This window comes from Carassius gibelio, chromosome A3, assembly GCF_023724105.1.
Source record: "Carassius gibelio isolate Cgi1373 ecotype wild population from Czech Republic chromosome A3, carGib1.2-hapl.c, whole genome shotgun sequence".
NCBI lineage: Eukaryota > Metazoa > Chordata > Actinopteri > Cypriniformes > Cyprinidae > Carassius > Carassius gibelio.
The window spans coordinates 27,748,716-27,761,471 of record NC_068373.1 but is presented as its reverse complement, the minus strand read 5'-3'; the positions used below and the strand labels follow the sequence as shown (position 1 = coordinate 27,761,471).

General features: G+C 44.8%; 1 protein-coding gene across 2 annotated transcripts in view; it reads left to right on the top strand.

Moving 5' to 3' along the window:
- The first annotated feature begins 1,535 nt into the window (after positions 1 to 1,535).
- LOC127955336 (butyrophilin subfamily 1 member A1-like) overlaps positions 1,536 to 12,756 on the top strand; it is a 270,064-nt gene continuing 258,843 nt past the window's right edge. For both annotated transcript variants that reach the window (XM_052553453.1, XM_052553452.1), the window contains exons 1-5: positions 1,536 to 1,679; positions 1,980 to 2,039; positions 2,375 to 2,728; positions 3,185 to 3,457; positions 3,677 to 3,784. In XM_052553453.1, the coding sequence (XP_052409413.1) occupies positions 1,982 to 2,039; positions 2,375 to 2,728; positions 3,185 to 3,457; positions 3,677 to 3,784 (793 nt within the window). In that variant the 5' untranslated portion in view covers positions 1,536 to 1,679; positions 1,980 to 1,981. The remainder of the gene's footprint in view (positions 1,680 to 1,979; positions 2,040 to 2,374; positions 2,729 to 3,184; positions 3,458 to 3,676; positions 3,785 to 12,756) is intronic.

The window sequence follows — 12,756 nt, the reverse complement described above, 5'->3', positions numbered from 1 at the left end:
TTCCTTTACAATGCTTGATAATTTAAATAAAGTGACATTACCATACCATACCATACCAACTTTTTTAAAGCACTTTACAAAAACCAAAGTTGACCAAAGTGCTGTACAGAAAAAAATAAAATAAAAATAAAATAGATAAAATAAACATATGTACCATTTATAACCACACAATAAAAGCCGACATTAACGGAACACGAGTAGCCTGAAAAAAGTAGCATTAAGAGTTGTTGAATCTGATTCTGATGCATGATTCTGTTCTCGAGTCCCTCACAGAGCCGTGATGGAGGAGGTGTGTGTGTTGAAGGAACCTGGATGGTGAAGGTGTCTTTGATGAGCGCTAGGATGAACACCTGACAGAGTTACAGACCGATCAATATATATGACTTTTCTGTCATAATTTATTTATAATTTATGTGGATATTTCTGTTTTTTTTTTTAGTTGTTTCATAAAATGTAATTTATTAGTGTAAAAACTTCTCCAGTAAGACATTTGACATTATTTAGCCATATCAAGCTGATTAAATACTGTATGTACTTATGTGATTAGTTTTTAATCAAATAAATCTACAGGGGGGACAATATATTGCAGATAAATAATAGATTAATGATGACAACTTGAATGAAATCAAATAATTAGCCTGACAAGTATATTGGTTATCACTCAATTGAGTCCTGTAGGTTTGTATGTTCATACAGTCTTGACTTCATCAAGAGAACTGATCAAACATGACAGCATTACATCTGTTTATATTCATTTATCACCTCTTTCTCAGAATACAGTGATCTGGCCACAATATCCAGCAGTTTCTTCATCTCTTCTGGGAACTCATGTTTGGAGAAGGATCCTTATTTGAACAAACATACTTTAAAACATTTTAATACATATAGTATACTATAACTTAAGTTTCTGAAACTTTACCATTCAAATGTTTTAGATCGTAAGATTTTTTAAATTGTATTTTCAAGAAGTGTCTTATGTTCACTAAGCCTGTGTAATATATATATATATATATATATATATATATATATATATATATATATATATATATATATATATATTTGGCTTGGCATGTCAGTAATATAACCACAACAATATGTGGCGCCAAAAACGCTGATTTGATGCTATTGATATTGAAAACAATTGTGATGTTTTGTTTTAGGATTCTTTGATGAATAAAAAGAAACCACATTTTGTGAAATATAAATCTTTGACATTATAGATGTCACTTTTGATCAGTATAATGCTCATAAACATGAGTGTATGTTGAATGTTGTGGTGTCTGTGATGATGCTGTGGAGCGTCTCCTCTGCTCTCAGTCTGTTGTGTGCTGTAGGAGCGATGAGACACAGTCTTCAGGTCTGCTGTCTGACATTACTATAAACTGATGAAGAAAGAGAGGCAGAATTAAACAGCACTGATGTTTACTGACCAAACAAACGGTTTGGATTTGATCATTGTTACTGTGAATGCTCGCTAGAGGCTGACATTTTTTTCAAGTAGGAGCAGCTGCAGGAGGATTGGGGCGTGTCTTTGTCAACAGGTAGATTGTGAAAGAGAAACTGAGGCAGGATGTTCTCCTTTCGATCTTAACTCTCGTATCAACATTTTGTTAATATCTAATAATCACATAAATAATTTCTTCAGAAACTTCTGTGAACACATTAATGCTCAACTGAAGGTAAGTCAAGAACCGACCGAAAAACACATTTACCTGAACAAGTGTCTGTGTGACTTCCGGTGTGTTTAACCGGTTAGTTAGGTTTAGAAGTGATACTAAAACATACAAATACATTTTTAAAAAAGATAAATTGAAACAATACTACATATTGATACACGCTTTGCTTTTGTGTCTTGCTTTGGACTAATTTAACTAGTTGATTGTTGATGTGTAAGTGCAATTATTCAGAGTGAACACATGCATGTTAACACATGAGCTGACTGTTTATTAAAACATTTTATTTCCCCTTGTGTCCTTTAGAGATGAAGTTCATTTGTTTGACTTTGCTGATTTTTAGTGGAATTACAGATTCAAGATCAGGTAATTATTCACACCCATGAAAAGAGCTGAAGCTATATTTAAGCTATAATTAAACTTTAGTTTATAGTTCAGGTGACCAGATCACTGTACATTATGCCATTTATTACATGGCTACTTGATTAGAATTAAGTTTACAGAGAGCCATTTATTAAAGTTAATAAAACAGAGGAAAAACACACACAAGCAGTGTTTTCAAGCAGAGATGATCAGACGCAGAGCTGTGTGGAGAAGGACAGTCACTGCTTTACATGTGAACGCTGTAGTCCTTGAATGATGACAGTTCAACTGACAGGAGGTTCACATTTAATTAGACCTGCTCTCTTTCTCTTTAACAGAGCGGTATGAAGTCGTGGGATCTGCAGATCCTGTGTTTGCTGTAGCTGGTGAAGATGTGATTCTGCCGTGTTCAGTCAAACCCAGCATCAGTGTTGTGGACATGAGAGTGGAGTGGTTTAGATCTGATCAGAAAGACTCACAACTAGTGCATCTTTATGAGGATCATGAAGACAGAAACACAGATCAGATTCAGTCCTACAGAGGGAGAACAAAACTGAATCATCAAGAACTACAGAGAGGAGATGCATCACTCAAACTCTCATCAGTCCGAGTCTCTGATGAAGGACTTTATAAGTGTTTTATTGAGTCCAAATCTTGGTATGATGATACCACTGTTGATGTCAGAGTTGAAGGTGAGTAAACCTGTGAAAACTAAAGGCTGGAATACACGACTTCTAAAACCTACGGATTTTAAAACCATACACTTAATGATTTTGTAATTAAACACAAAATAAAGCTGGCCATCACACACCAGCCTTTCAAGCTTTTCTGATAAACTCACACAGAAACATGTGTCTTGTTGCTAGGAGACGTTTGACAAATGAAAACAATATGTGTTCTAAAATTGGCTGAAAAGTTTGATCTAAAAATCTGAGTCTGTGTACATCATACACTGCATGGTTTTCTGCATCTGTCAACTCAGATCTGCAGACTAAGTACTTTCAAAAACTAGAGTTAACTTCTCCAGACTGTAAATTGGGATAAAATCGGGGCAAAAGTGATGTAGTGTATTCCAGCCTTAACATGCTCTAACTACTAAAAACTAAAAGCCAGAACAACAACAGAATGATCTTCTTGTTGGTCTGTAGCTGTAGGACGTCCTCCAGTGATCACTGTAGATGGGTTTGATCATTCAGGAGGTCTTCATCTTCAGTGTGAATCTGAAGGCTGGTATCCTGAACCTGAGCTTGAGTGGCTGGACAGTAAAGGAGTCAGTTTGAGTTCAGAAACTACAGAGATACACAGAAACACAGACAGATTCAGTGTGAAACACACAACTACTGTACATCACAGTGACGACAAGATTCACTGCAGAGTCAAACTGAGACATCACATGCTGGAGACACTGATTATCAGCTCAAGTAAGTACTGACTTCTGTTACTGTTATTTTGTCATCTTTTTGTGGTATTTTTGATGCAATAAAACTATTTAATAATTATCAGCTCAATCATTACATTATTTAAAGCTAAAACATTTTACTGTCTATGTACAACTCTGAACTGAACATTATATGTTTTAATAATTTCTTTAAAATATGTTTATTTTACACAATGTGCTTAATTACTGTTTTGTTTTTCAGGTAATATGTTTAGTTCTTGGAGGACTTCAGTCATCATGATTTCAGTTTTTGTTGTGCTCAGTGTGATTGCTGGAATACTGATAGCTGTGTTTGCTCGTAAAAACAGAGGTAAAATACTGTTTTTCTTATCTCATATATTTTATGTAAATAAAGCAGTACAGAGATAATTTTTAAGGCAAGGCAAGTTTATTTATAAAGCACATTTCATACACAATGGTAATTCAACTGTGCTGGTTTTATACATTTCAATTTCAATTTTATTTGTTTAGCGCATTTACAAAAGCCCCCAGGCTGACCAAAGTGCTTTACAGAAGAGCAAGATTATTACACATACATGGAAAATATAGCAGACACAAATTTTAAACCACCCATTTAAAATTTGTACATATCACAGTAGTCAATACACTAAAGAAAAGGTTTTTAGCAAGGACTTAAAAGTAGACAAGGAAGATGCCAGTCTAATCTCTAAAGGCAGGGTATTCCAGAGTCATGGGCCTCCACCGCAAACTCACATACCCCTCTATGCTTTAGTCTAACATGAGGTACCACCAAAAAAGCCTGGTCACAGGATCGAAGGCTTCTAGAAGGAGTATACGGATGAAGAAGTTCAGATAAATAGACAGGAGCTTTGTTATGAAGGGATTTATAAATGAAGAGGAGAATTTTAAAGTCTATTCTCTGACAAATCGGCAACCAGTGAAGGGATCTAAGAATTGGAGTGATGTGTTCATGTTTACGACACTTCAGAAGAAGTCTGGCTGCAGCATTTTGGACAAGCTGAAGTCGCGCAATTTGAGATTTAGATATACTGCAATATAAAGAATTGCAGTAATCTAGACGCGATATAACAAACTCATGAACAGGCATTTCTAGAGATTTTGGCGTGAGAAAGTGTTTAATTTTAGACCATAAACAAAGCTGATAGAAACTGAATCCAATAACAGAGGAGATATGTCTATCAAATTTTAAATGTTGGTCAATAATAATACCTAAGTTCTGCACCCATGAGGATCTAAAAACGGATCAACTTTCTAACTCAGGGCTTATACACTGAGAGTTATCATTTGCACCGAAAACAATTACCTCGGTCTTGTCCTCATTTAAGAAGAGGAAATTTTGGGCTAGCCATAATTTAACCTCCTCTAAACATTGGAGAAGGGAAGTGATCGCAGTGGAGTTGTTTTTCTTAACTGGATGATAGATTTGAGTGTCATCTGCGTAAATGAAAAGACACACATGTTGGGGTGGCCAGGGAGTGGCCAAGGCTAATTCAGGAGGTCATGACAGAAAATCAGTGTATTACTGTCAGGAACACAACTGGACACAGATGCAGGTTACGGTGCAGGACCAATTTATTCAAAAACTTCAAAAGAAAAAACTTCCTCCAATGAACAAAAACAGGCCGGGAAATTAGGAAAAATGTCCAACAGAAAAAGAGACTTCAAATGTCCTTGCAAAAACACCCGGCAGGGGGCGCTCAACGGCGCGGCCGCGATGATAGCGGAGAGGGGAGGAAGCCACGAGCGAGCCAGCGACCGTGCAAAAACTCTTCTGGGAAATGCCGGTGCCCGGTCTAGGAAATGAGGGAGGGGGGAAAAAGAAAAACAAAACAAACCAATAGCAGCAAACAGAGGCACGACAGAACACGGCTTGACAGGATCAGACAAAGTGGATACACGGGGATTGTTGCCGAACAACGATCTGGCACCGATAGGCGCGACAGACGGGAATAAATAGAGCAAGAGATGAACAGACATTGAATTCAGGTGAGCGAGGTCAAACCATTAGAAACGGAAACTGTGATAATGAGGGGGAGGAAGGAACGCCAAAGATAGGTGCAAGACGAGCGATCAAAACCAAAACAAAACACCATGTGCGCACGAAATGCAGACATATACAGAAACACACACACACACACAAGAACGGGGTGATCAGACAGTGGACATGACAGTACCCCCCCTCCGACGGACGCCACCAGGCGCCGCAGGAAGGGGCTCACCTCGTCGCCGGTAGAAGTCCTCGACAAGTGTCCGATCCAAGATGTCCCGGGCCGGAAACCAGCTCCTCTCCTCTGGGCCATAGCCCTCCCAGTCCACAAGATATTGAAAGCCCCGACCCCTACGTCGGACATCTAGCAACCTCCGCACCGTATAGACCGGGGAGCCATCCACTAGACGGGGGGGAGGGGGGGTTGGGGCAGATGGAACAAGAGGGGAATAGAACACAGGTTTAACCCTGGAAACATTGAAAACAGGGTGCACCCGACCAAGCGTGGTAGGGAGCTTGAGCTGCACCGCCGCCGGACTCAGGACCTTCGTGATCCGGTATGGGCCAATGAACCTGGGTGCCAACTTGCGTGAGGCTACCCTGAGAGGCAGGTCCTTGGTAGAGAGCCATACCCTTTGACCACACACATAGCGGGGAGCAGGAGTTCGGTGACGGTCGGCCGCTGCTTTAGTCCGCCTATTAGCCTGGGCCAAGGCCGCCTTGGCCCTCTTCCAGGTGCGGCGACACCGTCGGACAAAGGCCAAAGCAGACGGGACCGCAGCCTCGGGTTCCTGTGTGGGAAACAAGGGAGGTTGATAACCGACAGAACACTGGAATGGGGACATACCTGTGGCAGAAACAGGAAGGGAGTTATGGGCGTATTCTACCCAGGACAGCTGTTGACACCAGGAGCCGGGATTGTGGGATGCCAGGCAGCGAAGAGAACGTTCCAAATCCTGGTTTGCCCGCTCGGACTGCCCGTTGGTCTGGGGATGGAATCCTGAAGACAGACTCGTAGAGGCCCCGATCTGCCGACAGAATTCCCTCCAAAACCGAGAGACAAACTGGGGACCCCTATCAGAGACCACGTTGACCGGAAGACCATGAATCCGGAATACATGATCAACCATCACCTGAGCAGTCTCTTTGGCTGAGGGGAGCTTGGGAAGGGGAATGAAATGGGCCGCCTTAGAGAAACGGTCCACCACCGTAAGAATGACGGTGTTACCCTTGGATTCCGGAAGGCCAGTGACAAAATCAAGGGCCAAATGTGACCAGGGGCGGGAAGGGATGGGCAATGGGTGGAGCAGACCAACGGGAGGCGCGTTGGAAGTCTTGTTCTGAGCGCACACCGAGCAGGCAGCCACGAACTGCCTGACATCCTTGGCCACGGATGGCCACCAGAATCGCTGACGGATGGCAGCCAGCGACCTCCGGACTCCTGGATGACAGACTAGCCTGGATGAGTGACCCCACTGGATGACTTCAGAGCGCAACTTGGTGGGAACAAACAGATTACCCGCTGGGCACCCCTTCGGCACAGGCCCCTTAAGTAGGGCCTCCTCTACTCGTCTCTCGATGTCCCAAGAGAGGGATGCCACCACCACCCCTTTGGGCAAGATAGTGTCTGCTGACTCCCCTCCCCCAGGAGCCTCGAAGAGACGAGAAAGAGCATCGGGCTTAACATTCTTAGACCCGGGCCTGTAAGACAGTGAGAAATTGAACCGGCCAAAGAAGAGGGCCCAGCGAGCCTGTCGAGAGGTCAGCCTCCTGGCCGAACGGACATACTCGAGGTTCTTGTGATCCGTCCAGACCAGGAAGGGCTGAGCCGCGCCCTCCAACCAGTGACGCCACTCCCCCAAAGCCAGCCTGACCGCCAACAACTCCCGATTACCTATGTCGTAATTCCGTTCTGGGGGACTCAGGCGGTGGGAGAAGAAGGCGCAGGGATGCACCTTTCCATCCTCGTGCGACCGCTGAGATAGGACCGCGCCCACTCCGACATCGGAGGCATCCACCTCAACAATGAATTGCCGTTCAGGGTCTGGAATAGACAAGACAGGAGCAGAGATAAAACGGGACTTTAATCTATCAAAGGCCTCCTGTGCCCCAGTATTCCACTTGAACGGTACCTTGGGAGAGGTGAGTGCCGTTAAAGGTGCAGCAATCTGACCAAAGTTCCGGATGAACCGCCGATAGAAGTTGGCAAACCCCAGGAACCGCTGCAGAGCTTTACGAGAGTCAGGAGCTGGCCACTCGGCAACGGCCCTTACCTTACAGGGGTCGGCTTTGATCTCCCCCGCAGAAACAACGAACCCCAGGAACGGAACCGACTGGGCATGGAAGACGCACTTCTCCGCCTTAACATAGAGCTGGTTCTCCAGCAGCCGTTGTAACACCTGGCGAACATGCTGAGTGTGTACCTGCAGAGATGGGGAGAATATCAAGATATCATCAAGATACACGAAGACAAAGCGATTCACCATGTCTCTCAACACGTCATTAACCAGGGCCTGGAAGACAGCTGGGGCATTGGTCAGACCGAATGGTAGGACCCGGTACTCAAAGTGTCCCGTAGGTGTGTTGAAAGCTGTCTTCCACTCATCCCCCTCACGTATGCGAATAAGGTGATAGGCATTCCGAAGGTCTAGCTTGGTGAAGACCTTGGCTCCCTGCAATAACTCAAAGGCAGATGACATTAGAGGCAAGGGGTACCTGTTTTTAATAGTGATGTCATTCAGGCCTCGATAATCTATACAAGGACCTGAAAGGGAAAACAAGTGACCCTTGGGCGGAGAAGTGCCTGGGAGGAGCTCGATGGCACAGTCATAAGGGCGATGTGGAGGTAAGGAGGTGGCCCGGGACTTACTAAACACCTGGCACAGGTCGTGGTACTCCACCGGGACCCCCTTCAAATCAGCAGCCTCCACCTGCAAGACAGGACACACAGACACAGGAAAAGAGGCAGCACCCAGACAAGACGCAAGACAAAACTTACTCCAAGACAGGACAGAGTTGTTGGACCAATCCACGTGAGGGCCATGTTGCACCAACCACGGGTGCCCCAGAACTATGGGAGCACTCGGGGATTCAAGAAGGTACAGCGTGGTCACCTCCCGGTGATTGCCCGAGACTATAAGATTAACAGGGGGAGTGGCATATGAGACAGTGGTTATTAAAGTGCCATTCAATGAACGGGCAGGAATAGGTTTGGGAAGAGGAATGGAAGGAATTCCCCAACGGGTGGCTAGAGAGAGGTCCATAAAGTTGCCCTCAGCTCCCGAGTCAACCAGTGCTGTACAGGAGTTAAGGACACCACCAAACTGAATAGAGACAGGAAGGAGAGTGCGAGAGGAGGGGGGATGTAATAAAGGGGTAGCGCTCACCAGGATCCCCCTCTTTACTGGTGAGCCTTGACTTTTAGTGGACAGCCCACTGCGAAGTGACCTGATTTGCCGCAATACAGACATAGTCCTAGGGCGAGACGTTGCTGCTTTTGTTGAGGAGTGAGCCGAAGGCGCCCCACCTGCATAGGCTCAGGCTCAGTGGTTTCTGTGGGGGAGACAGATGACGGCTCCTCAGTCCTCCAGGGTGCACGAACTGCCAGGCGCTGACGACGGCGGTGAAGGCGACCCTCGATGCGCAACGCCATGTTAACCAGATCGTCAAAGTCACGTGGCAGGTCCTGAGTGGCCAGCTCATCCTGGATGTCATCCTCTAGCCCAGCACGGAACATAGCTCGACAGGCCCCCTCATTCCAGTCGCAGGTCGCTGCAAGAGTCTTAAAATGAATGGCATAGTCCGTCACTGAGCGACCCGCCTGACGGAGCCGTGCTAGCTGGTCAGCCGCTTCCTGACCTCTTGCAGAGCGGTCGAACAGTCTCTCCATCTCCTGGCGGAAATCTTTAAAAGAAGCACAACAGGGAGCTTTGGTCTCCCAGACGGAGGTTCCCCAGTCTCTGGCCTTGCCGGTCAGAAGAGTCAAAACAAAAGCCACTTTGGACATCTCAAGTGCGTATGTGCGTGGCTGCAAGGCAAACACCACAGAACACTGGGACAAGAAGGCCCGGCAGGAATTGGGGTCCCCATCATAGGGTGGTGGGTTATTGCATCGGGGCTCAGGCTCATGGTGAGAAAGATGGTGAACTGCACCACCCTGAGGAGCCTCTCGTTGCAGCTCTTGGATCCGGTTGGTCAACTCAGCCACTTGGTTGGCTAAGAACTCCATCTCCCTTGTGGTATTCGTGAGTCTGGCTTCGTGTTGGCCCAAAAGAACACCCTGCTGGGTGACTGCGGTTCTGACAGAGTCTGTACCTGCTGTGTCCATCTTGGCCAGATCGTTCGGTCAGGAACACAACTGGACACAGATGCAGGTTACGGTGCAGGACCAATTTATTCAAAAACCTCAAAAGAAAAAACTTCCTCCAATGAACAAAAACAGGCCGGGAAATTAGGAAAAATGTCCAACAGAAAAAGAGACTTCAAATGTCCTTGCAAAAACACCCGGCAGGGGGCGCTCAACGGCGCGGCCGCGATGATAGCGGAGAGGGGAGGAAGCCACGAGCGAGCCAGCGACCGTGCAAAAACTCTTCTGGGAAATGCCGGTGCCCGGTCTAGGAAATGAGGGAGGGGGGAAAAAGAAAAACAAAACAAACCAATAGCAGCAAACAGAGGCACGACAGAACACGGCTTGACAGGATCAGACAAAGTGGATACACGGGGATTGTTGCCGAACAACGATCTGGCACCGATAGGCGCGACAGACGGGAATAAATAGAGCAAGAGATGAACAGACATTGAATTCAGGTGAGCGAGGTCAAACCATTAGAAACGGAAACTGTGATAATGAGGGGGAGGAAGGAACGCCAAAGATAGGTGCAAGACGAGCGATCAAAACCAAAACAAAACACCATGTGCGCACGAAATGCAGACATATACAGAAACACACACACACACACAAGAACGGGGTGATCAGACAGTGGACATGACAATTACTCCACCGAGGTATAAAAAATGGGAATTATATAAATTAATACTTTTATTTAACGAAGATGTTTTAAATTGATAAAGACATTTATAATGTTACAAAATATTTATATTTTAGATAAATGCTGCTCTTCTGAACTTTCTTTTCATCAAAGAAACCTGAAACAATTCTACTCAGCTGTTTTCAACATGATAATAATAATTACTTTTTTTGAGCAGCAAATCTAAATATTAGCATGATTTCTGAAGGATCATGTGATTGTAGTAAATATATTCAGTAACCGATGAACTGATGATACTGCACATGTGTGATTCAGTGTGAAGCATACTGACACACAGAGCGTCTGAACCGAACTGATTCTTTTGGTGATTGATTCTGAACTGATTCTGTGCTAGTGTTATGAGCGCGGGTAAACCGAAGGCTTGAATCAAGGGCAATCATCGCAAATGACGTCATTACATCGAGTGCAAAAGAACCGGTGAACCGTTTTCTTCAACTACTTTATTGAATCGAACTGTCCGAAAGAACTACTGGTGATCCGAAAACTGATGCAACCGGTTCTTGACTCGTGAACGAGTCATTATCTGGTTTGGCTCGGTGTTCATCTTCAGGACAAAAAATGCAAGCTAATAACAACAGAAAAAGAACAGGCAGCCAGGTGGATTCAATACATTGAAGAAGTACTAAACTGCCCGGAACCAGATGAGTCAATCCTAACCCAACCAATAATACTAAAGGAATAGACATTCACCCTCCTACCAAAAAAGAGGTAGTGGATGCTATTGAGGCCATGAAATCTGGTAAAGCACCAGGGATTGATTCCTTGCAAATAGAGATACTGAAGGCAGATATTTATATATCAGCCAACATGTTAACAGACCTTTTCCAAAAGATTTGGGATGAAGACACTATCCCTAAGGATTGGAGCAAAGGCCTCATATTCAAACTGCCCAAGAAAGGAGACATCATCAATTTTAACAACTGCAGGGGTATTACACTTCTTTCTATTCCCAGCAAGGTTTTCTCTAGGATCCTGTTGAAGAGGGTCGATAGAGCCACAGACCACAAATTGAGAGAAGAAGAAGCAGGTTTTTGAAGTGGGAGAGGATGCATAGACCAGATTTTTGCACTTCGCAACATCATAGAGCCCCCTTCCTCAAATTTTGCCCTGGAGGTCCAATGCGCTGCAGAGTTTAGCTCCAACCCTGATCAAAGTCACCTACCTGTGATTTTCTAATGATCCCAAAGACCTTGATTTGCATTGATTATCATTCTCAGGTGTGTTTGATTAGGGTTAGAGCTAAACTCTGCAGGAAAGTGGATCTCGAGGTCCGATTTGAGGATCCCTGTCATAGAACAATGTTTGGAATGGAATGTACCACTTTACATAAATTTCATAGACTTCACAAAAGCATTTGACAGTGTCCACCGAGAGAGCTTATGGAAGAAAATAAGAGCTTATGGAATACCACCTAAAATTGTTAAACTTATTGGGAAGTTCTGTTAACACCTGGAGTGCTCCATCATTCTCGATAATAAAATGACAGAGTCATTTGAAGTCAGATCTGGCTTGTGGCAGGGTTGTATTTTCTCACCTCTTCTATTCCTGATCACCATTGACTGGGTTATGTGTCAAACAACATCTGACCATTCCAGTGGCATTCAATGGACTCCCTTTTCTCATTTGGAAGATCTTGACTTCACCGATCATCTGGTGGTAATCTCAGCCACACACACTCACATTAAGGAAAAAACAAATAGGCTGAGCAGATATGCTAAACGATATGGCTTACATATAAACAAACAGAAGACGCAGACTGTGCGTATTAATGCTCTCGTTTCTGACCCAGTTAACATCGAGGGAGAGCCAGCCGAGGATTTCACATATCTTGGTAGTGTTGTTAATGGAACGCTACCTTCAAAGCTGAAGATGAGGTGGGCATGAGAACAGCCAGGGCCAACCTGTCCCACGGCATCAGAGAGGCTAAGAGACAGCACTCCGGGAGGATAGCCCATCAATTCAGTGACAGCAGAGACACTAGGAGCCTGTGGCAGGGGATTCAGACCATTACGGACAACAAGCCCCCACCATGGACCTGTGACAGCAACATCTCTCTGCTGAATGAGCAGAGAGAAAACAGCACCAGTGCACAGAAGACCCTACCTCCTCCCGGCGACCAGATGATGATGCTAGCCCCAGACAGTGTGAGGAGATCCTTCAGCAGGATCAGTGCACGCAAAGCTCCGGGTCCTGACAACATCTCTGGGCGTGTACTGAGAGACTGTGCAGCAGAACTGACTGATGTCTTCACAGAAATTTTCAACA